At 39.3% G+C, this 25,348-nt stretch overlaps 1 protein-coding gene across 7 annotated transcripts in view; it reads right to left on the reverse strand.

Moving 5' to 3' along the window:
* Nucleotides 1-25,348, reverse strand: part of CNOT4 (CCR4-NOT transcription complex subunit 4) — a 187,204-nt gene that overhangs the window by 81,951 nt on the left and 79,905 nt on the right. For all 7 annotated transcript variants that reach the window (XM_049774522.1, XM_049774514.1, XM_049774553.1 and 4 more), the window contains exon 2: nucleotides 23,093-23,358. In XM_049774522.1, coding sequence (XP_049630479.1) covers nucleotides 23,093-23,266 — 174 coding nt within the window. In that variant the 5' untranslated portion in view covers nucleotides 23,267-23,358. The remainder of the gene's footprint in view (nucleotides 1-23,092; nucleotides 23,359-25,348) is intronic.

Here is a 25,348-nt window from a genome sequence, read left to right on the forward strand (position 1 = left end):
GACGCAAAAAAACAAAAAAAAAAAAGAGAGAGAGAGAGAGAGAGAGAGAGAGAGAGAGAGAGAGAGAGAGAGAGAGAGAGAGAGAGAGAGAGAGAGAGAGAGAGAATGAAGAGAAATAATAGAAGACATTGATGGAGGGTAATGGGATGTTAGTGGTTTGGGGGGTGCAATAGCTTTATCAAAACCACAAATGTTGGGGACGGGGTTAAAAAAAAACACAAATGTTAATATTGATGTTACCTAAAGTACAAAAATAAAATAAACCATCATCCAAAGTTCTAAAGCACAAAAAAACAATTTTGGTATATTCTGTAATGTTACAGGAAAACTAACTTAAAGGTATTTTAAGAGTACAAGGTTCTATTCAAACTAGGCCATTTCCATAGACTCCCTCTTTTCACAAACAAGATGTAAACTGAGCCATAAAAAGACCATGGGTACACCAGCTCACATAGCAAAAAGCTGACCATGTCCAGAGGAGAGAGCAGCCAAGCCCCCATTCTGCCAAAGCCACGCCTGCTGCCTTCATAACCCACAACTGCTCTTTTCCCAGTGGCCTTGACTCATCACTGACCCTCACAATCCCTTTGAAGACACCAGTCTACCAAACTTTAGGTATGAAGTTCTGAGGCTAAAATCATCAGGGATTTTTGGAGCAAGTGGGGGCACCCTCCCCCATCCCTTCCTTCTTCCAGGTAGCCTGACAGCTGTAACCACACCCACAAACACAAACAGTGGCTATGTTCGAACTGGGCAAGCTCCACAGACACACTCTTTCCTTTAATAAGATGTAAACCAAGCCACCAAAGATCACTGATACACCAGCCCATGCAGCAGAAAGCTGACCACTTCGAGAAGAGAAGGGAAGGTCAAGCCCTACCCTGCTGAAGCCAACGCCTGTTGTCTCCATCACCACAATTGCAAGTTTTCCCAATGACCCTCTACAATTCCCTTCAGGATACCAATCTGACCAAACTTCAGGTACACTGATTCTAAAGTTGTTATTACCAAAGCTTTTTGGAGTGAGTGCAGGCACTTCACCCAACCATATCTTTCTTCTTCTAGGAACCCTGGCAGCTGGATATATGGCCCTAAAAGTCATAGTATCAAAAATAGTGCTGTGGATCTCTGGACAAAACTTCATTTGTTTAATGCTGTCAACCCTATAGGAACGCAACAATTTAACAGCATGAACAGCTAACAAGAGATAACTAAACCTACATTGGAGATACAGTAATTTTCAGAAATGTACTTGCTACTGTACTTTTATATATTCATTCTTTTTTTTTAATTTTTCTTCACTTCCTTTTTATTTTTCCTTTTTATTTCCTTTTGTTCCCAATAACTTTGCTTTCACCTATCTGGAAACAAATGTATTATGATCAACTATGTCAACTATGTGATATACTTTCTTTTTTTTTTTGTTTTGTTTTTTGTTTTGTTTTTGGGTCACACCCGGCAGTGCTCAGGGGTTATTCCTGGCTCCATGCTCAGAAATTGCTCCTGGCAAGCACGGGAGACCATATGGGAAGCCGGGATTCGAACTGATGACCTTCTGCATGAAAGGCAAACACCTTACCTCCATGCTATCTCTCCGGCCCCTTCTTTCTTTAAATAAATTTAAAACGTTTTTTAGAGCACAAGGTTGAGAGATGTCCTAAGTATGGGGTTTATATATTTATATATTTAATAAAAACCTATCTGAGGCCAGAGAGATAGCATGGAGGCAAGGCGTTTGCCTTGCATGCAGGACGATGATTCGAATCCTGGTATCCCATATGGTCCTCTGAGCCTGACGGAGGTGATTTCTGAGCACAGAGCCAGGAGTAGCCCCTGAGCGCTGCCGGGTGTGGCCCCAAAACAAACAAACCAAAAGAAAAAAAAAACTATCTGCTTAAAAAGTAATGAGGGTATAATACTTAACCTTTAATTTATTTCCTTCAATATATCTAAGAGGGTCAGAGAGGTGAACATATAAACAATACTAATACTCTGGCTCAAGAGTTTTAATTCAGTGTCATCACTATAGCCTTTGGAAGTTAATTAAACCCAATGGCTAAGAAGTCTCAGATGTAAAATGAAACTAATTGGGATAAAGATTAAATAACTCTCATAGGGCCGGAGCAATAGCACAGCCGTAAGGGCATTTGCCTTACATGTGGTCGACCTGAGATGTTTTCTGGCATTTCTGTCTCCTAACCATGCCAAGAGTGATTCCTGAGCACAGAGCCTGAAGTAACGCCTAAGCGATGCCAGGTGTGGCCCAAAAACAAACAACAACAACAAAAACTCTCATAAAGTAATCATTACTGTCACTGGTACACAGTAACCTCTCAATAAATAATAGCAATTAAATGTTATCATTTTTATTTTTGTCATTATAGTATTATTTTTATTCCTACTATTAGTGTCAAGATAACTTTAAAAAAAGACTGCCTAGCTTTGGCTCTTGACTCTCACTCTATTCTCTGAGAACACGTTGGCTAAGCTATGTATTCGAACTCAAGTCTTCTCTTCTATAGAATGGGATCATAGTAATTTATTCAGTTTCTCTGAGAACTGAAGAAATAAAAATATAGAAAGTGGGCTCGGAGAGATAGCACAGCGGCGTTTGCCTTGCAAGCAGCCGATCCAGGACCAAAGGTGGTTGGTTCGAATCCCGGTGTCCCATATGGTCCCCCGTGCCTCCCAGGAGCTATTTCTGAGCAGACAGCCAGGAGTAACCCCTGAGCACCGCCGGGTGTGGCCCAAAAACCAAAAAAAAAAAAAAAAATATATATATATATATATATATAGAAAGTGATTAAAGTTGCACCCCATGCATAACACTCTTTAACAAGAAATAGAAGAGAGGCTGGAGAAGGAGCACAGGAGTAAGGCACTTGCCTTAAAAGCAGCCAATCCTGGTTTGATCTGAGCGAGTACAAGGTCACCCGTAACAAAAACATGTTTCTCCTGTCATAGCACAGGAATGACTCTGGCCAGACAGGATTTTTTTCTGTGAAAGGATTTAATAGGACAAAACAGGTAGGAAGGAGGCCATGATCTTACAGCAAAGCTGTTCGGAAAATCTAGCAATCACCTCAACACAACCACTAGTATCAAATGCTTCTACACCCACCAACCAACCAACCAACCAACCAACCAACCAACCGATCCAACCGATCCAACCGATCCAACTTTAGCTTGGGTTCTTATGCCCCCAGGACAATTTCGTCTTAATCCCACGAAGCAGTCTCCACTTGAGAAGATTCTTTGCTCTTACAACGAGACTCCTTTTTTGGGATTGACCTCCAAGGGTCCCCCAAGCAAAAAGAAGGGAGCCATCTGGGGATGTGGTCCAGACACTCCCCCAATATAAGTAGGACAGTTAGACACATATATGAAATGATAGTATAAGATACCAGAAATGATTGAGATTGTGACTATCAATGCACAGAAGTGAGACCAAGAGAAATGACATCATCAAAAACGAGGGAGGAAAATAAATGCCATAAAGAAGGAAGGGGGGGCAGAGGAGTCTCTTAATATCTAAAATGTTTTATTACTTCAAGATAGTTATTTTCTATATACAAAACCAAAATTTTGTAAAATGATAATAATAATAATAATAATAGTTTAACACTGCAAGTCATTAAGTGACGGTTCTCTTACGTTAAGTTAAAAAATCCTGTTCTTAAGTATATAATACTTTTATTATTCTTTTTTTTTTTTTTTTCTGGGTGTAGAATGTTTGGGTCACATTCAGCATGACTCAGGGTCTGTTCCTGGCTCTGTTTTCAGATCTGAACCCTGGTGGTGCTCAGGGTATCATTCTTGATATCAAGGATCTGGCTGGAGTCAGCCATATGCCATACAAAAGCCTCAAACACTGTACCTCTCTCCAGCAGCTCTTAATTTTGGCGGGGGGAGAAGTGGGACTGCATCCAGTAGTGTTCAGGGTTACTCCTGGCAGGCTCAGGGAATCATATGAGATGCCAGGATTCAACCTGAGTCTGTCCCTGTGTTGGCTGAATGCAAGGCAAAATGCCTTACCACTGTGCTGTCACTCCTGCCCCTCTTAATATTATTTTAATAATATTCTTAGTAACCCTGGATGTTCTAAGTATCTATATAGTATCACTTACATATTAAATATCTAAATGTCCTTGCTAAATAAATTAATCTTCTATCCTGTTTAGCAAACTCCAATGCCAACTTATTAGCAGTAGGCACACAAAACTTAACTCCACAATTTTTTATTTATTTATTTATTTTTTGGTTTTTGGGTCACACTGGGCGGTGCTCAGGGGTTACTCCTGGCTGTCTGCTCAGAAATAGCTCCTGGCAGGCACGGGGGACCATATGGGACACCGGGATTCGAACCAACCACCTTTGGTCCTGGATCGGCTGCTGGCAAAGGCTAACGCCAATGTGCTATCTCTCCGGGCCCTTAACTCCATAATTTAACTTTTGCATGACCTGAGAACTGTGTCTAGGATCAAATATAAAGTTAGAAAAACATAGTTAAGCATCCAATATTTGGAAAATGTACAAACTACTTTCTAGAATCGAGAATTTAGCACAATTAGTTGTCTTTTAAAAAGAAAAAGGCTTGGGGCCAGAGAGATAGCATGGAGGTAAGGTGTTTGTTTGCCTTTCATGCAAAAGGTCATTGGTTCAAATCCCGGCATCCAATATGGTCCCTGAGCCTGCCAGGAGCGATTTCTGAGCATAGAGCCAGGAGTTACTCCTGAGCGCTGTCAGGTGTGACCCAAACCCCCTGCCCCAAAAGAAAAAGGCTTATTTCAAAACGTTCTTGCATTTTAGTTCAAGGAACCAAATGGTTTATAGGTCTATTAAAATAAGTTCAGTTCTCTGATCAAAGATATAATCTTCCCCCATTGAAGATTTTTACCTAAATGTTTCCCCTCAAATCTTTCTCTTTCTGCTACCTTTCTATATTTGTATAATTTTATTTCAAGTCCTAATGTTCTTTGATGATGCTAATTGCATAATTATTTTGAGCTATAAAGGCAGATCATAAAATGAACTATATACAAGCCAATTAAAATCTTTTCATAAAATTGCTTTTTTTAACTGCATGTGGAAAAGATATTTTGTACCACTAAATTTTTCAGTAGCTCCTTTTGAAGAATTTATCATTAAGTTCATTTGAAAGCTCTTCCCCTTAATTGGTTTTTTTTATAATCACTAAGTTATTAATTTATGTAAGATTTTGATAAATTAACAGAAGATGTCAGATAAAATTCTATTGGGTTCATTACCCTTGTGTCTTTTGTTGTTGTTGTTGTTTTTTAATAATTTTTACTGTGACCAAAGTGAATTTCAAATCTTTCACAGTAACAGTAATATTCAAGGTACATAGTGACAATAAATCCGGGCCACTCCCACCACCAGTGCTGTCCTCCCTCCACCCCTATTCCCAGATGCATCCCATATCTCCTTCTCTTGTCCCCTGGTCTGCCAGTGTTAACTGATCCCCTCTGTGTATAGCTTGTTGTAGATTGAGTATCGATTCTGTTGTCACTGACTTTGGGTTTGGTGTGAGTCTGATCATTTTTTATTTCCACTCAATGTTCATACAAATGCTTGGTCCTGGTACCCTCCATTTCCCCACACACACACAATTCATGAGGCAGAACAAGAGGATTCATGCTATGTGGTTCTATTAAAAAATAAAAACAAAAACAAACAAAAAACTACAGTTTATAAATATCAACTTAAAAGGAAAAAAACCCAGCATCTACAAAAAAAGCACCCAGCTACTAAAAACAATCACCACCATATAATAAGCATGAAAACAGAAGTAAATAAAAAAATTTAAATAATAAAAAAGAAGAAAAATAGAAAAGATAAGAAAAAGAAAAAATAAATAGTAAGGAAAAAAGAAAAGAGGAAAAAATTCTCCCCCTTAATTTAAAGCAATGGCACCCACTGTGATAGTCTACTCGCTGCACAGATCACTTGAGAATACTAGCAATGTGACAGACAGTACACCCACTGCATGGAGCTAGCAGCATATGAACTACTGCTATCCCCTGCATTTTAATACTCTTAAGACAAGAAAAATATGAAACCTGAGAATAAATATTTAAGAACTGTTACAGAAACTTAATGCTAGCATATCAGTGGATATGCTATAGAATAAGATGTAAGTGTGCCTGATGAGGTGATACAAGGTGCATACTAAACATTAGTAAAAAGACATATCCGTCCTAAGAGACGGGTCACACAGGGTGGGAAGTATCCATGCAAATTTGTTTTTTCTCATAGACAATTTGAGAAACAATGATGTAACTTTTGTAGAACTCATTCTTCTGTAAACACGGGGAAACTTAACACTTAAAGGCTTATTTTCTTTGCAAACATTCTCTGACATAAGAAAATCCCAGGGGCCGGGAAGGTGGCGCTAGAGGTAAGGTGTCTGCCTTACAAGCGCTAGCCAAGGAACGGACCGCGGTTCGATCCCCCGGCGTCCCATATGGTCCCCCCAAGCCAGGGGCGATTTCTGAGCACATTGCCAGGAGTAACCCCTGAGCGTCAAACGGGTGTGGCCCAAAAACCAAAAAAAAAAAGAAAATCCCAATATAAAGATGCAAAATAACATAAAACTAAGATATGCAGAAACACAAAAATATTGATGAAAAATGACATAGCAGGGGGCCAGAGAGATAGCATGAAGGTAAGGCGTTTGCCTTGCGTCCAGAAGAACGGTGGTTCGAATCCCAGCATCCCATATGGTCCCCCGTGCCTGCCAGGGGCAATTTCTGAGCATAGAGCCAGGAGTGGCCCCTGAGCGCTGCCGGGTGTGACCCCCCCCCCCAAAAAAAGAAAAGAAAAATGACATAGCAAAAATAAGAATGTATTATCAAGTTTCACTGTAATTATGTAATAGACATTGTTTATTCTAATTTTCTTTTGCTCTAAGATGTATTATTCCTTAAAAATATATATATTCTATTGGGAACCAGAGCGATAGCAAAGCAGTAGGGCATTTGCCTTGCATGCAGCTGATCCAGGACAGATGGTGGTTTGAATCCTGCATCCCATCTGGTCTCCCGTGCCTCCCAAAAGTGATTTCTGAGCAGAGCCAGGAGTAAATCCTGAGCGCCGGTGGGTGTGATCCCAAACCCCCCCCCCCCAATCTATTGGGAGGAGGAGCAGAGCCATAGCATAGCAGTAAGGCATTTGCCTTGAACGCGGCCAACAGAGGCCAGACCGTGGTTCAAATCCCGGCATCCTGTATGGTCCCCGGAGCCTGCGGAGCAATTTCTGAGTGCAGAGCCAGGAGTAAAATTCCTGAGTGCCGCTGGGTGTAACCCAAAAACAAACAAACAAAAAAGTTCTATTGGGCTTCAAAAGTAAATTTAATTAAACTAGAACTATCACAGAATGTAAAAGATACCAACACTAGAGAACAAAGGGGCAAATTATCATTTAACCTCCAAAGAATTCAGTAACTCAAAGGAAACTGATATAAACTTTTTAAATTTCAATGTATGTGAAACTGCATCTCTGCTGCTACAAAAATTTAAACTTTCTAGATAGCGTGAAACATGTAACAACACAAATAGCAAATATAGTCTTACTAGCCTTTATTTGTAAAAGGTTTCTTAAATTAGAAGAGCCTAAAATATTAGAACGCTATATACTAGCATTTTAGTATATACACCACTAAAAATACCTATTGTACAATGATAGATTATTAACTGATGAGAAATGAAGGTAAAAAAATGATGGAAAATGAAGAACCAGAATTTGAATAACTAGAGAGTGGGACCCACAAAGCTAATAATAATATTTTAAAAACCCTCTTAAGCCAAATGCCCTGGATTTAATTTCTGACTGAAACACACATGCTAAACTTAACTTCCTAGAAATAAAGGAGCAAAAAGTTTACATGCAGAAATTCTTTCTTTAAAGGTGCTATTGTGGGGGGCCAGAGCGGTGGCACAAGCGGTGGAGCTTCTGCTTAGCCCGAGCTAGCCTAAGACAGACCACAGTTCGATCACCCAGCGTTCCATAAGGTCCCTCAAGCCAGGAGCAACTTATGAGCGCATAGCCAGGAGTAACCCCTGGGTGTCACCAGGTGTGGCCCAAAAAAAATAAAAAATAAAAATAATAATAAAGGCGCTATTGTGTATTACATACCAAACCATGATAAGTAAGAGCATTTGTGGAGGAGCATTTTTAGCATACAAATTATTGTAATAGTCAATTCAGTTAAAAAATGCCAGACTACAAAAATGGCTGATAATCTCTAGTATAAATATTAACTTCCTTCATATGTGTAGTCATATTCTATTTCTATTTGTAATGTATTCACATGTGCTTTCTCTTTATATTCTGATCAGATTTGCTGAGTTTGATTACACACTGGTCTTTTCATGGAACACAAAAGTGAACCATTATAGAAAGCGATTTTTTTCTATTTAATGAAATCCTACTTCACATCTGTTTCCACTGTTATAATGCTTATGTTTCACTTAGTTCATTAAGTGGAAAAAATATTATATTTAATTTTGTTCTGTTTTGTAATAATGCATTTATAGTTTTTCCTCTAAATCTACTTCTGGCCTTGTTCCAAACATTACAAACAGTGCTTCAACCATTTATTTAAAATAATTTTAATTTCCACCTTATTAGTTTTAAATCAAGACTAACCAAGAGCTGTAACTTTTAATCCCTTGCTTTTAATAAACATCTAACTTTATCATACTATTTTGAGAATTTCAGATTTTCAGTAATAGTAAAACAATATTGCCATAGACCAAAAAAATACCCACAATAATACAAATCTTACATTTAACCAGCAACCTATAATCAACAATAACAAGCAGTGGGGAAATCCAAAGTCTGATTATAGTCAAAATACAGAGAGAAGTAGAAACGGTAAATGGGAAGAGGGACAATATTCAAAGCCCCAGGACAATACAAGGTAGAGAAATCTGGAGAGATGAAGGGACACAAAGATCACCCCAAAAAGATCATTTCAGTTTCTGGAAAAGAAGCACAGACAGGCAGAACAAAAAGGGGGAGGGGGGCTTAGAAGAAAATGAGAGTCGTGAAAAACAATATTAAGAAAGATCGCAACCAAACCAGTAACAGGTTGGCTTGACAAAAGACCTTTACACTTGAGGAATCCCAACTGACCAAATTCAAAGCCTAGCTAGAGGAAAACCTCGAAGTCTTGGCTAGCCCTACAAATAACTTTCTCAATGACAACAATAAGTGGCAGATATAGAGAATTAAGCATATAAACAGATAAAAGGACATGAACAACCACCAACAGAAATATATCTTACCAGATTTCAGCTACTGGTACTACTAGACACAGAATTTCATTCAATAATTCTTTATTGTTTAAATAGTATTTAACAAAATTAGAAATATCAGCAGCATTCGAATTTTTTATTTATTTTTTTTGCTTACTGGGTGATATCCAGCTGTGCTCAAGGGTTACTTCCAGCTCTGCATTCAGAAATCACTTCTGGTAGGCTTAGAGGACCATATGGATGCTAGGGATCAAACCCAGGTCAGCCACAAGCAAGGCAAATACCTTACCTGCTGTGCTCTCACTCCGGCTATTTTTATATATAGTATTATACATACATATTTATATGTAGCATTAAGTATGAAAATGGGGGCCAGAGCAATAGCACAGCGGTAGGGCATTTACCTTGCAAGCGGCCAACAAAGGACGGACCCCAGTTTGAATCCCAGCATCCCATATGCTCCCCTGAGCCTGCCAGGAGCGATTTTTGAGCACAGAGCCAGGAGTAACCCCTGAGCACCACAGGGTGTGACCCAAAAACCAAAAAGAAGTATGAAAATGAAGCAAACACTACTTCTAGAAATGGTAAATACAAAGGTGGAATTCAGTAGATGCTAGTAGAAATATCAACTGGTCCAGCCTTTTTGAAAAACAACATGGCTATTCTTCAAAAAACTGGGAAATAGGTTTCCATACAACCTAGCTATACTGTTTTTGAGAATATACCCATAGGGTCCCAAAAACACAATATAGAAAAGACACCTTCAAAAAAAAAAAAAAGAAAAAAAAAGAAAAGACACCTTCACTCTTATATTGTAGCACTATTCTAGCCAGAATCTGAAAACAAACAAGTGCTCAAGAACTTGAGTGAAAAGTGCCCAAATGAGTGGGGAAAATAAACTACGATACACCTACACATTGGAATACTATGAAGCCATTAGAAAGAATGAGGTCATGGGTGCACATGGGCAGTAACATGCTAAGTGGAAGGAACCAGAGGGAAAGGGACAAATACAGAATGAACAAATTCATTTGCAGGCTATAAAAAAAATGGTATGAGAAAAATACCTAAGAACCATGGAAATGAGGACCAGGAAGACCTGTCCACAATAGGAAGCTTGCCACAAGGTGGGGGAGGATGAAGAGGAAGACAGGATTGCTATGACAATGATAGTGGGAAGCAATTACTCTGAGTAAGAACTGGGTGCTGAAAGGAGATAAAATGACATACATGAAACCCTCTGAATAACAGCTTTGCAAACCACAGTGTCTAGAAGGAAAAAATGAAAAAAGTGCCACAGAGGCAGGCTGGGCAGGAGGAAAACTGAAATGGGGAATATTGAAGGTGGAAAGTATACAGTGATGAGATGAGTGCTCCAAAAATTGTAAGCCTCAAACTCAATCATGAACAACTTTGTAACATGGTGATTCAACTGCGGAAGAAAATCTCAATGGATATAATTAGCATCAGGCAGGACCTTAAGTCTCACACACCACACCACACCACACCACACCACACCACACCACACACACACACACACACACACACACACACACACACACACACACACACACACACAAAATGAGGAAAAATTAGAAGACAACATCCAACAGTACATTAAGGATGGATGGACAGATGGACAATAGATGGGGACACACAGAGATACACACACTTTTAAGAGACATGATAAAAGGTGTGAAAATATTTCATCAGTCTCAGGAAGAAAAAACCTGAAGACATAACAACTTAGATTTTTTTGAGAACCAAAATAATAATCAATATTCTATAGCAATGGTCCTCAAACTACGGCCTGCGGGCCACATATTGTATTTATTCCCATTTTGTTTCTTCACTTCTAAATAAGATATATGCAGTGTGCATAGACATTTGTTCATAATTTTTGTTTTTACTATAATTTGGCCCTCCAACAGTCTGAAGGACAGTGAACTGGACCCGTTTAAAAAGTTTGAGGACCCCTGTTAGATTCAAAAAGTCCTATAAAACCAAACACAATACATTAAAAATAATACATATTCTGAAATTGATTGATATTTCCAATGAGCCTGAGACCATTTTGTGTCCATTTAACCTGTATTTTAAAGTTTTAAGCAAATGAGTTTGTACAAAGTTGTGCATGTGTACAAGCACAAAAATGATTGTTCACTATGCTACTTCAATACTTTCTTATTGTTTATCTGCCGATCTCTAAAATATAAGAAGTTAAAGCCTCTCCATTGTGAACACAGCTTCCCCTGGCATGTGTATTTGTTTGATATACTTCAACAAAAGGTTGCTGTTAAAAAGGTGTAAGTTTATAGGGCTGAGGAAACAGTTCGAGTGATAGAGCTCATACCTAAAGGGGACACCCTGAGTTGTATTCCCAGCACCACAAATCCCCAGGTGCTAGGTCCTAAAATCACTGGTATGGTCATTATTTAAAAAAAAAAAAAAAAATTCGGGGCCAGAAATAGCATGGAGGTAAGGCATTTGCCTTGCGTGCAGAAGGTCAGTGGTTCAAATACCGGCATCCCATATGGTCCCCCAAGCCTGCCAGGAGCAATTTCTGAGTGTAGAGCCAGGAATAACCCCTGAGCGCTGCTGGGTGTGACCCAAAAACCAAAAAGAAAAAAAGAAAAAAATCCCCCGGCAAGAATCTACAACCAACACCACTGCTATGGCCCTCCTTCTCACCCACCCCCCCCCAATGTGGACTGTTGTTTGATACCGAACTCAGCTCCAGAAGGTTACCTAGTACAAGAACTCTACCCAAGCCCTTTCTGCCACAAATCATTTCTCAATCTCAACAAGACCAGGGTGTGTGATGAAAATGTGCTCTGAATTCCACCCCCCACAAGAAAATCTCAAAAGACAATGAGGAAGCCGATATTTCCTTTGTAAGTTTAAGACATATAATACTACCTTTTAACCTGTTTATCCCCAAATGTAAGGTAGTCTCCTGCATCAGTTTGTTCCCTTGATTTTTATTTTTTGGTTTTTCGGGCCACACCCATTTGATGCTCAGGGGTTACTCCTGGCTAAGCACTCAGAAATTGCCCCTGGCTTGGAGGACCATATGGGACACCGGGGGATCGAACCACGGTCCTTCCTTGGCTAGTGCTTGCAAGGCAGACACCTTACCTCTAGCGCCACCTCACCAGCCCCTTGATATTATTTTTTAAACTTATTTTTATTTATTTTTTCCTTTATATATATATATATGTGTGTGTGTGTGTGTGTGTAAGTATATGTGTGTATATATAGACATTGTCATGTTTATATATGTGTGTATATATACATATAAATACACACACACACACACACAGAGTCTTGTTTCTGTTTTCTCTTCCTCCTTAACTCCACCTGTTTTGGTTCTCCTTTTTTTTTTTTTTTGGTTTTTGGGCCACACCCGTTTGACGCTCGGGGGTTATTCCTGGCTCCGCGCTCAGAAATCGCTCCTGGCTTGGGGGACCATATGGGATGCCGGGGGATCAAACCACGGTCATCCTACACTAGCGCTTGCAAGACTGACACCTTACCTGTAAGCACCACCTTCCCGGCCCCTGGTTCTCCTTGATACAAAAACCTATAAGAAATAGTCTTGCCGGGGATAATAGCTCAGGTCAAAACCAGGGCACAGAGATGATGGAGCCTGACACTCTCACCCCTAAATGCCCCAGCAATATAAAAGACCACCATTTCTCCTTGCAAAGGCATACTAAAAAGGGGGAAATGTTACGTATTGAAACAAGCTCTTATCTACTAGGGATAGGAACTCATATACTTTACAATACAGGGACACCTCCCACCTTGAACATATGTCATGTGGTCCCAATTTAGATTCCATGTGATTAGAGAGTGACCGTCCAACCCTGAACCATAGATCTCAGACATAGAACCAATACAGTTCTCTGCAACAGCTCCAGGAACCAAACTCCCTCTGGGACATTTTTAATACTGCTGACAGCAAGATGCACCGGTTTTGATATGACATCCTCATAATAAAGAAATGGCAACAATTTGGTCTAAGAGCAGGTTGTCTTACCTCATCTCCTAACAATAAGATGAATTCAGAAGACATGTCATTCTTTGATTGGTACAAAAGTCAACTTCAATATCTACAGAAGACTGTGATAACCATGACTGGGCAGAACCTATCCTGACACCAATAAAAAAAGACCCTAGTCTAGGCCTTGGCCTATGATCTGTACAACAACCAAGATCTGTAACTCTAGAGGTCTGAATGAGACAACTGCAACCGAGCAGATCTTCTGGAAACATAAGGAAAGACTCTATCCTATGCTTCATCCTACGATGGGGGCAAAAACCAAGGCCACCAACTATAGAAGACTGATTAAAACAACAATGAAGAAAAAGAACTCCTAGAATCATAAAGTAAGACTCCATCCTAGGCTCCATCCTTTGACCTGTGCAAATACCAAGATCTCTAGCTACAGAGGCAGGATTTTATCATCCACGATGGAGCAGAAAGTTTCCAGACACCACCAAAGGACCAAGGGGAGAGTAAAAGAACATGTATGTAGTTATTCTCATGACAGTATACTTCAAGGGCACAGAAACCCTGTATTTCTTAGGTCAAGGGAATTTCCTTTCTAACTTTCCCAATATTTATTGTGCCTATGCAAGAAAAAGAGAGAGAAGTACAAATTAACTTTGGTGGGGGGGGGGGTTGTTATTGTTTGTTACTTGTGTTTTATTCCATGGGTTTTCTTTTTTGTGCTTTGTTTTGTTTTTTAGTTGAGGAACGTGGTTATTGTGTGGTTGGTGTCTTTATTGCTGTGGTGCTATTCAAGTTTTTTGTTTGATTTTTTTTTAATTTGCCTTAATATTGTTATGTTTTTCTTCCTTTTTCCCTTTTTTCTCTTAAATTGATATTTATAGCCTCTAGAAGAATTCCTCCCATTTTTGCTTTATTTTTGCCCCATTTTATAATTTTTTCTTTCCTTTAAACAGAACCACATAATTTGAACCACCTTGTTCTGCCTCACAAATTGAGGGAGAAATAATGGAGGGTACCAAGACCAGACAGTCATATGAACATTAAGTAGAAATAAAAAATGATCAGACTTAAACACCAAATCCAAAGTCAATGACAATAAAAGCAACACTCAATCTACAACATGCTAGACACAGAGGGGACCACTTATACTAACAACCGGGGGGGGGGGGGTGGAGTTTTAAAGGAGAGGGATGTGATGCATGCTGGGAACAGGGGTGAAGGGAGGACAACATTGGTGGTGGGAATGCCCCTAATTCAATGTCACTATGTACCTAAAAAATCACTGTGAAGATTTGTAATCCACTTTGGTCAAAGTAAAAATAAAATTAAAAAAAAGAAAAAAAGAAAAAAAGAAAAAAGAGGGGGCCAGAGCAATAGCACAGAGGTAGGGTGTTTGCCTTGCACACAGCCGATCCAGGACATGGTGGTTCGAATCCCAGCATGCCATTTTGTTCCCCATGCCTGCCAGTTGATTGATTTCTGAGCACAGAGCCAGAAGTAACCCCTGAGGGCTGCCAGGTGTGGCCCAAAAAAAAAAAACAAGGGGAGGGGAGGGGAGAGAGGAGGAGGGAGGGGAGGGGAAAGAAAAGGAGAGGGGAAGGGAAAGGAAAGGAGTAGAGAGGGGAGGGGAGGGGAGGGGAGGAGAGGGAAGGAAAGGGAAGGGAGAGATTCAGGACTTTAAGAATCATTTTTTAAAAATGTTTTAATTTTAATAATAGGGTTACAATAGTGTTAAATTTATGACAACACTGTACAATGTTGACACACAACACTGTCACCAAAGTGCTGATGACTCTCCACCAGTGCCCTTATACCCCCGGTCTAAAATTTCTCTATGTCCCTTTGTAATATGTTTGATTTTGAATTTTATTATGGCTAATACCTACATTACTTTCTATCCTATGACTTGCGTTTGCCCACTGTCATTTTTTCTTACATTTACATTTACTGAGCACAGCTTGGGAACCCGAAGGCTATTCCCTAAGGACCTTTGTGGCAGTAACTCAAGGGCATCCTGGACTATATCAACAATGCCCGGGAGACTGTGTGGAGCCAGGCACTCGAATATGCAAGGCATTCCCTTCAGCCCTTGAAGCTACCTCCTGGCTCACTGTTATTTTTAATGTATATATTCCTAATCTAATAGTTCTATAAGAACCCATCCCCTTCTTACACCGGATTATTAGAAATAATCCTTTTTGCTCAAGATGATCTTGTCTTTTACTATCATATCATGAAAGAACATGCTTTTTTTTTTGAAACTTTTTAATTTTCCTTTTAATGTTTTCTTTTTTTAATTTTTTTATAATTTTTTTATTTTTAATTATGAGAACAAAGATGCAAAGAGGACAAGGTAAAGTTACAGTGGAAGGACAATCACCCATAACATAGTTCTCAGAAGAAGTTGCCTTGCTGATATCTTAACTTTGAACTTTCAGCCAAAGAACATTAAGACAAACAAAATGGAATCCATGTACAATTACTTTGTCCCTCAAGTCCCCAGATTGTAACACATTATAATATTTTTTAACAGCACACAAGGCAATCTAAAGCCATAAAACTTACATAACTTCTTAAACATTAGAGGCATAGTATTTTTTACATTTCCCTGTACATGCATATTAGCTTAAGTTAACCTCAAATTTTAAGTGTTTTTTTTTTTAAGAATTAGAGTCAAAGGAGCACAGTAAAAACGGTGTTAGAGTGGCAATTGTTGGTTGCATAAGCCCACCAAAATATGAGAGGCATGGAAAGGAATAACCTTGGCCTAAATACAAAGAGACCCTAACCCTGAAGTTTCCTGGCATAAGACCAACTCTAGGCTCCAGGCAAGTTAGATCGTCCAATCCAAGACATTGTCCATAGTGCCAACACACTTTTCATACAGTCTCTGTTGTTGGTATCATGTTTCTGTATTAAAGATCCTGGAATATGCATATCCTACATAGAAGTCAGGATGTGGAGCGTCCTCTCGTTTCACCTCACAATCAAAGGGCAATGCAGGGAGCCCTGTCCTGTAAGCAGGTCGTTGTTGTTGTTAAGTCTTCTCAGTGTTAAGGGAAGTCTCTTGAGCAGGTCTATGTCTGAGCAGTGGTAGGGTCTTCCGTGGTAGAGGATTGCTTCCAGGTGATGTTATAGACAAACCTGGATGTTTCGTGGATGGCTTCTCTAGATCAGGGGTGAATGAAGAATGCCCATTCTTCTGAGGCCTGTGCCAGGTCATTATGCAATGTTCAGGGTGTAAGGTCCCTTTGCACTACAAGATTTGTGTATTCCAATCTCTATTAGATAGGATCTTATTTGTATGTATAGTATTTTCTCATTTTAATGTGCCTATGCAAAAAAGGAACAATGCCACGTGGCGTTATTGGTGCATATGGGGGCCATAAGAACAAGTCCAATAATCCCCATGACATGGTTCAATCATAAGCATTAAACTGGGGGACTCTTTCACCAAAATTCCTTGTTGAACAGCTCATAAAGAGAAGTTAAAAAGTGGTTAGAATCGTCACTGTATAAGAAAGTATTTAGTAAGACTTATAGTTGTCAGGGAAAAACACAAAATATTCTAAAGACAAAAGTGTCCATTTTATGTCTTTTGAAACAGTTCGGAGTTGTTACACACAATGCTCGGCTTTGGTCTGTGATTAGAATTGTGCAATACTGAAGTTAAAAAGAGTAATGTGGGTTAGTGATGTTTGGGGGGGGTGAGAGAGTTAAGGAGTAAAAATGAGCTTTGAAGGGGTGTGAAAAAGGGCAGGATACAACATGGACATTCTGGATATGCAAAACATAACATAAAGATAAGGAATACTCTTAATATATGCAGTGCCCCCGCACGGTTTTCCATATGCAGAGTGGTCAGAAATTGCCAGCGACAAACTTAGCGCAACCGAGCAAATCTCAGCACACCCCAAGTTAGGACCAACCTTGTCTGGCCGCCTGGGCTGCCACCCCAGAAGGCCTGGAGGCCGGGGGCAGAAGAGGGGAAGGCTGGGGGCCTATCAAGGCTCCCAGTGCACCCAAGTTAGGGAGAAGGCCTTCCACATGGGGTCTCCCCAACCCCATGCCGGCTAGAGCTAGCCTCCAGCTCAAGAGAGGATCGAGAGAGAGCCGGAAGCCAGGATCTGCCCGCCCTACACCCTGTGCCCTTCCCTCCCTAGAGCTGAGGGAAGGGCGGGGAAAGCTTGGGACCCCATCCAGGAGGGACCCCCAGACACCCACCTTGTCTGGCCGCCTGGGCTGCCACCCCAGAAGGCCTGGAGGCTGGGGGCAGAAGAGGGGAAGGCTGGGGGCCTATCAAGGCTCCCAGTGCACCCAAGTTAGGGAGAAGGCCTTCCACATGGGGTCTCCCCCAACCCCCTGCCGGCTAGAGCTAGCCTCCAGCTCCTTAATGTTTTCTTAATTTTTCCATTTAACGTAATATCACATAATACATAACAAATATCTATTCAGCCAGTTCAATTATGCATGCCCGTAATCCTAATTTTCATTAGGTAATTATTAACAACTATAATATCCAAAAATGCAAATGCTATTTATGAATTTGCACTTATTTCTGGCCATAACACAACTAGTCCTTCTGGCATAATTGTTTTTAGACACTGAACAAATCAACAAACAGGAACTTTTTTTTTTTTTTTTAATTTTTTTTTTTATTTAAACACCTTGATTACATACATGATTGTGTTTGGGTTTCAGTCATAAAAGGAACACCACCCATCACCAGTGCAACATTCCCATCACCCAAGTCCCAAATCACCCTCCTCCCCACCCAACCCCCGCCTGTACCCTAAACAGGCTCTACATTTCCCTCATACATTCTCAATATTAGGACAGTTCAAAATGTAGTTATTTCTCTAACTAAACTCATCACTCTTTGTGGTGAGCTTCCTGAGGTGAGCTGGAACTTCCAGCTCTTTTCTCTTTTGTGTCTGAAAATTATTATTACAAGGGTGTCTTTCATTTTTCTTAAAACCCATAGATGAGTGAGACCATTCTGCGTTTTTCTCTCTCTCTCTGACTTATTTCACTCAGCATAATAGATTCCATGTACATCCATGTATAGGAAAATTTCATGACTTCATCTCTCCTGACAGCTGCATAATATTCCATTGTGTATATGTACCACAGTTTCTTTAGCCATTCATCTGTTGAAGGGCATCTTGGTTGTTTCCAGAGTCTTGCTATGGTAAATAGAGCTGCAATGAATATAGGTGTAAGGAAGGGGTTTTTGTATTGTATTTTTGTGTTCCTAGGGTATATTCCTAGGAGTGGTATAGCTGGATCGTATGGGAGCTCAATTTCCAGTTTTTGGAGGAATCTCCATATCGCTTTCCATAAAGGTTGAACTAGACAGCATTCCCACCAGCAGTGGATAAGAGTTCCTTTCTCTCCACATCCCCGCCAACACTGTTTATTCTCATTCTTTGTGATGTGTGCCATTCTCTGGGGTGTGAGGTGGTATCTCATCGTTGTTTTGATTTGCATCTCCCTGATGATTAGTGATGTGGAACATTTTTTCATGTGTCTTTTGGCCATGCGTATTTCTTCTTTGTCAAAGTGTCTGTTCATTTCTTCTCCCCATTTTTTGATGGGGTTAGATGTTTTTTTCTTGTAAAGTTCTGTCAGTGCCTTGTATATTTTGGAGATTAGCCCCTTATCTGATGGGTATTGGGTGAATAGTTTCTCCCACTCAGTGGGTGGCTCTTGTATCCTGGGCACTATTTCCTTTGAGGTGCAGAAGCTTCTCAGCTTAATATATTCCCATCTGTTAATCTCTGCTTTCACTTGCTTGGAGAGTGCAGTTTCCTCCTTGAAGATGCCTGTAATGTCCTGTAGTGTTTTGCCTATGTGCTGTTCTATATATCTTATGGTTTTGGGGCTGATATCGAGGTCTTTAATCCATTTGGATTTTACCTTTGTACATGATGTTAGCTGGGGGTCTAAGTTTAATTTTTTGCAAGTGGCTATCCAATTGTGCCAACACCACTTGTTGAAGAGGCTTTCCCTGCTCCATTTAGGATTTCCTGCTCCTTTATCAAAAATTAGATGGTTGTATCTCTGGGGAACATTTTCTGAGTATTCAAGCCTATTCCACTGATCTGAGGACCTATCCTTATTCCAATACCATGCTGTTTTGATAACTGTTGCTTTGTAGTACAGTTTAAAGTTGGGAAAAGTAATTCCTCCCATATTCTTTTTCCCAATGATTGCTTTAGCTATTCGAGGGTGTTTATTGTTCCAAATGAATTTCAAAAGTGTCTGATCCACTTCTTTGAAGAATGTCATGGGTATCTTTAGAGGGATGGCATTAAATCTGTATAATGCCTTGGGGAGTATTGACATTTTGATGATGTTAATCCTGCCAATCCATGAGCAGGGTATGTGTTTCCATTTCCGTGTGTCCTCTCTTATTTCTTGGAGCAGAGTTTTATAGTTTTCTTTGTATAGGTCCTTCACATATTTAGTCAAGTTGATTCCAAGATATTTGAGTTTGTGTGGTACTATTGTGAATGGGGTTGTTTTCTTAATGTCCATTTCTTCTTTATTACTGTTGGTGTATAGAAAGGCCATTGATTTTTGTGTGTTAATTTTGTAGCCTGCCACCTTGCTATATGAGTCTATTGTTTCTAGAAGCTTTTTGATAGAGTCTTTAGGGTTTTCTAAGTAGAGTATCATGTCATCTGCAAACAGTGAGAGCTTGACTTCTTCCTTTCCTATCTGGATTCCCTTGATATCCTTTTCTTGCCTAATCGCTATAGCAAGTACTTCCAGTGCTATGTTGAATAGGAGTGGTGAGAGAGGACAGCCTTGTCTTGTGCCAGAATTTAGAGGGAAGGCTTTCAGTTTTTCTCCATTGAGGATAATATTTGCCACTGGCTTGTGGTAGATGGCCTTCACTATATTGAGAAAGGTTCCCTCCATTCCCATCTTGCTGAGAGTTTTGATCAAGAATGGGTGTTGGACCTTATCAAATGCTTTCTCTGCATCTATTGATATGATCATGTGGTTTTTATTTTTCTTGTTATTGATGTTGTGTATTATGTTGATAGATTTACGGATGTTAAACCAGCCTTGCATTCCTGGGATGAAACCTACTTGATCGTAGTGGATGATCTTCTTAATGAGGCATTGAATCCTATTTGCCAGGATTTTGTTGAGGATCTTTGCATCTGCATTCATCAGTGATATTGGTCTGTAATTTTCTTTTTTGGTAGCGTCTCTGTCTGGTTTAGGTATCAAGGTGATGTTGGCTTCATAAAAGCTATTTGGAAGTGTTTCTGTTTGTTCAATTTCATGAAAGAGTCTTGCCAAGATTGGCAGTAGTTCCTCTTGGAAAGTTTGATAGAATTCATTAGTGAATCCATCTGGACCTGGGCTTTTGTTTTTCGGCAGACATTTGATTACTGTTTTAATTTCATCAATGGTGATGGGGGTGTTTAGATATGCTACATCCTCTTCCTTCAACCGTGGAAGATTATAAGAGTCCAAGAATTTATCCATTTCTTCCAGGTTCTCATTTTTAGTGGCGTAGAGTTTTTCAAAGTAGTTTCTGATTACCCTTTGAATCTCTGTCATATCAGTAGTGATCTCTCCTTTTTCATTCCTGATACGAGTTATCAAGTTTCTCTCTCTCTCTTTCTTTGTTAGGTTTGCCAGTGGTCTATCAATCTTGTTTATTTTTTCAAAGAACCAACTTCTGCTTTCGTTGATCTTTCGGATTGTTTTTTGAGTTTCCACTTCGTTGATTTCTGCTCTCAGCTTTGTTATTTCCTTCTGTCTTCCTGTTCTTGGGTCCTTTTGTTGAGCATTTTCTAGTTCTATTAGCTGTGTCATTAAGCTACTCAGGTAAGCTCCTTCTTCCTTCCTGATGTGTGCTTGCAAAGCTATAAATTTTCCTCTCAGTACTGCTTTTGCTGTGTCCCATAAGTTCTGAGAGAACAAACAGGAACTTTGACCTGCCGAAGAAAAGTAACAACGCACAGCGACCTGGCACTACTCCTGCTCTAATACACTTCCTGGCATCAGGATCAACAGTTATACTGAAGAGAGGAGACAGTGCAGAAGGCAAAAATCATACTCACTCTAATACATTATTCACTACAACTTAATGGATGTACCTGCTTATTAAAATAAACCTCACTGCCAAAAACTAAACTCCAAAGCATGTAACCCAGTGAGTGAGCTGTCTCCGAACTATCTCATTGGCCCCTGTGGAGCAATTTTAGATTCACACAGTGAATGTGAACAAAGCTGCCATGTGCCACATCTTCCCATGAATACCCATAATTCAACCTCCAGAATAGAGTTAATTTTTGGATACAGTGTTGGGAGAGGTAGAAGTAAAGGTCTCAGCAAACATATTAACATTCCTGGATCTAGAACAGGATTTAACCAGTGAACCTGAATCAGCTTTGCTCCATACTGGGTTTGTGCCAATTCACTACTGTACTGACTAGGATAGCTTACCAAACTGTCTGACAAATTCTGCAAGACAACTCAAACCTGGAGTTAAAGTCTTCATGTTCCAGAGCCCTAAATTTTAATTCTAGCACCATACCAGGCCATCATGCATCTCTAGTTAGCCTAAGAACTGTTATGAAGAAGATGTCCATAAAATCATTTGGTCCTATAACTTTAGGACCAAGTTTCCCAGAAAACCTTTATTTTCAAAACAAGCTAATTTTCTGTTAACCATGAAGAAATGTCAAAGGCATATTTCAGCGCAATTATGCTGTGAACCATTTGAAAGGCATCTATCTAAATGAATCTTGAGGACAGAAAACTGAACTTGATCAACATTAGTTTTAATTTTAATAAATCAATAAGCCATCAAAAAAGAAACCTCAAAAATTTTAAGATTACACCATTTTAGCATTAGAAGGAAGCCAAAGACTTTGAAGCTCAAATCTACCCACTAGCTGATGACTCAAAACAAATTAAATTCTTAAAGGTAGGTTTCCTTAAGTATGCAATGAGGAAAGCATCATTAGCCAAGATTTATGATTACTATTTTAACAAATTATGAACCAGGATTTCTGTCGCTTTAATCCCTGACCTCTTCCAGTTCAAAAAAATTTCACTCCTATTTTTTATTACAAATTTAAAGAGAATTTTGCCCCACATGTAATACTATTATTTTTCCCAGTTTCATACTATCCAACCTAACTAAATTCAGTCCTTCTTTACTCTCAATCCCCTTAACCAGCTCAGAAAGGCTATAAAAACTGATCAATATCAGATAGTCGACCAATAACAAAGCCTAGATTTTGACTCTGACTTCCAAGACGATGTTCTTCCCACTAATTATAACCTTTGTTTTAAAAGGGAATCTGGAAGCCACATTTGTCAGTTATCAGGGATTCCTCTTAGCTGTTCTTGGAGGACCTATGCAATGCCAGGGATCTTACTGGAGTGGACTACATACAAGGCAAGCCCCTTCATCCATACACTACCTCTCCAAATCCTTTTATTTTGTTTGGTTTTGTTTTGGGGTTACACTCAGTAACACAGGTGTTACTCTTGGCAGGCTAGGGAATCCATATAGAATGCCAGGGAGAGAATTGAACCTGGATCAGCCACACCTTATCCGCTGTGCTATCACTCTGATCCGACAGCTCCTTTATTACATTTTAGATATATATATATATAAATAATATACATTATTATCAAGATATTATATTTAACAATTATTATATGTGATAATATATTATTATCATCTGAAGTTTTTAGAAATTCTTTAATTTAATTTACTCAACCCCGAAACCATACCAAATTATTTTGGGGTATTTACCTTTCTACATGCAGGACACAGCCCATTTTCATCAGTGCGAATTCGATGCCAACAAAATCGGCAAATCTGGTAGCCACAGGTGCAAGGGAAAAAGTTGATATCATCTATCTCCAAGGGCTCCATGCAAAGAGGGCATTCCACAGGGTCTTCCTTCACATCAGGACTGCGAGACATCTTCACATTTATTAAACAGCAGCAAAAGTTTATAATAATTTAAGGGAGAAAAAAGTTCAGCACTGAGAATGAATATGTAGAACTTCAAAGACCTGTATGAGAAAAAAAAATATACACATTTACTTGTTTAAAAAAAAAATCAACAGTTTCAAAAATTAAGAACCACCCATCCCCAAAATCAATCAGTCCAATTTTTGTTACCATTTTAGGAATAGATTTCAAAATAACATTTTAATTTTTTATGTGTCAGAATAAAAACTATGGTATTACTAATTTATTCTGATACAACTGAAAGATCTCCTTTTTGGAAATAACTAAAAACATTCAATACTAATAGAGCAAGAATTTAGTACATATTTGTAAGAAAAATCATAAAGCGGCAGCTTATAATATATATATACACTTAATACATACACTAAACTATCTTATCTTTGACCTAGGCGTAAGACAACCCCGTAAGAGTGTTACGGTAGTCCAAAATGTGTCAACATTTACACAACAGAACCACTGGAAAAAGTGGTTTCAGCCATCTGCAATTGCATGGGATTTTTTGGGGGGGTTTTTGTGTTTTGTTTTGTTTTGTTTTGGGTTGTTGGGCTACACCTGGTGATGCTCAGGGGTTACTCCTGGCTGTCTGCTCAGAAATAGCTCCTGGCAGGCACGGGGGACCATATGGGACACCAGGATTCGAACCAACCACCTTTGGTCCTGGATCAGCTGTTTGCAAGGCAAATGCCACTGTGCTATCTCTCCGGGCCCTGCAATTACATGTTAATAAAAAGCTCTTAACAAGGAACCTGTTGAAGAATAATACACCATAGAACATGCTAACAAGCAAGTGGAAGACAATTCTTGGGAAAATAAATACATCATACTCTTCTGATTATAGTACAAAAACTCAACCCAGAAACAGGAAGGGAGAAGAGAACAAATAGAGTTCAAAGCTCAAACTCTAAAACGTCAGTATTTATCTTTTTAGGTTATAAAGACTTAAAGAATTTATGTACCAATGTTGGGCCAGAGCAATAATGCATTATGTAGAATGCTTGACTTACATGCAGCTGACCCAGATTCAATCCCCAGCATCCTGTGTAGTCCCCACAGCCCCACCAAGAATAATTCCCAAGTGCAGAGCCAGGAGTAAGCCCTGAACATTGCTGGGTGTGCCATCAGATCACCCCCCAAAAATAAGAATGGATATACCAATTTAAACTAAAGTGATTAGCCAATTTTTGGTTTATTTGTTTGCTTTGTTTGAGCTAACAGCTCAGAGGTTACTTGCTCAGCAAGAAGGGAAATATGTGTTGTTGAAGATCCAACCTGGGGTTCCTGAATGCAAAGCAAGCACTCTTGAGGTATCCCCTAAGTACTGAAATCTATATTTTCTGTTAAATATATTAACTTAATTCCTAATTTTAAAATGTTTTAACTTATCTGGCAAATTGAGTTTAATATAAAGCATATGAAAATCATTAAAATACATATGAGAATCTGCCCATCAAATAATTTTCTACTACATAGTGGCAGCAATTGGGGTGGAGGGGTCACATTGGGCAATGCTCAGGGATTAGTTCTGGCAGAATCAGAGGACAATATGGATGCTCAGGATTAAATCCAGTTTGGCCACATATACTGTGAAGTGTTCTATCTATCTTTCCAACCCCTAAAGCACCAACTATTTAAATAATATGATATTAGTAAATAAAATAAAAAATAAAGATATAATGAGCAAAAACTAAAAATTACAGTTAAGATCTTTAACTCTTAATATTTCTTTTTTGGTTTTTTTTTTTGGTGGGGGCCACACCCAGCTGTGCTCCTGGCAGGCACAGGGGATCATATAGGACACAGGGATTTGAACCAACCACCTTAGGTCCTGCATCAGCTGTTTGCAAGGCAAACACCGCTGTGCTATCTCTCCGGCCCAACTCTTAATATTTAATGTGCAATAAAAATGACATTACAAGTAAATATGGCAAGGATGGTCTAACTTAGTAATAGAATATTGAACTGTCTACATTAAGGAGGAAAAAAACAGGGGACAGAGTCAGTACAGTTGTAGGGCATTTGACTTGCACTCAC

This window comes from Suncus etruscus, chromosome 1 (genome assembly GCF_024139225.1).
Source record: "Suncus etruscus isolate mSunEtr1 chromosome 1, mSunEtr1.pri.cur, whole genome shotgun sequence".
NCBI lineage: Eukaryota > Metazoa > Chordata > Mammalia > Eulipotyphla > Soricidae > Suncus > Suncus etruscus.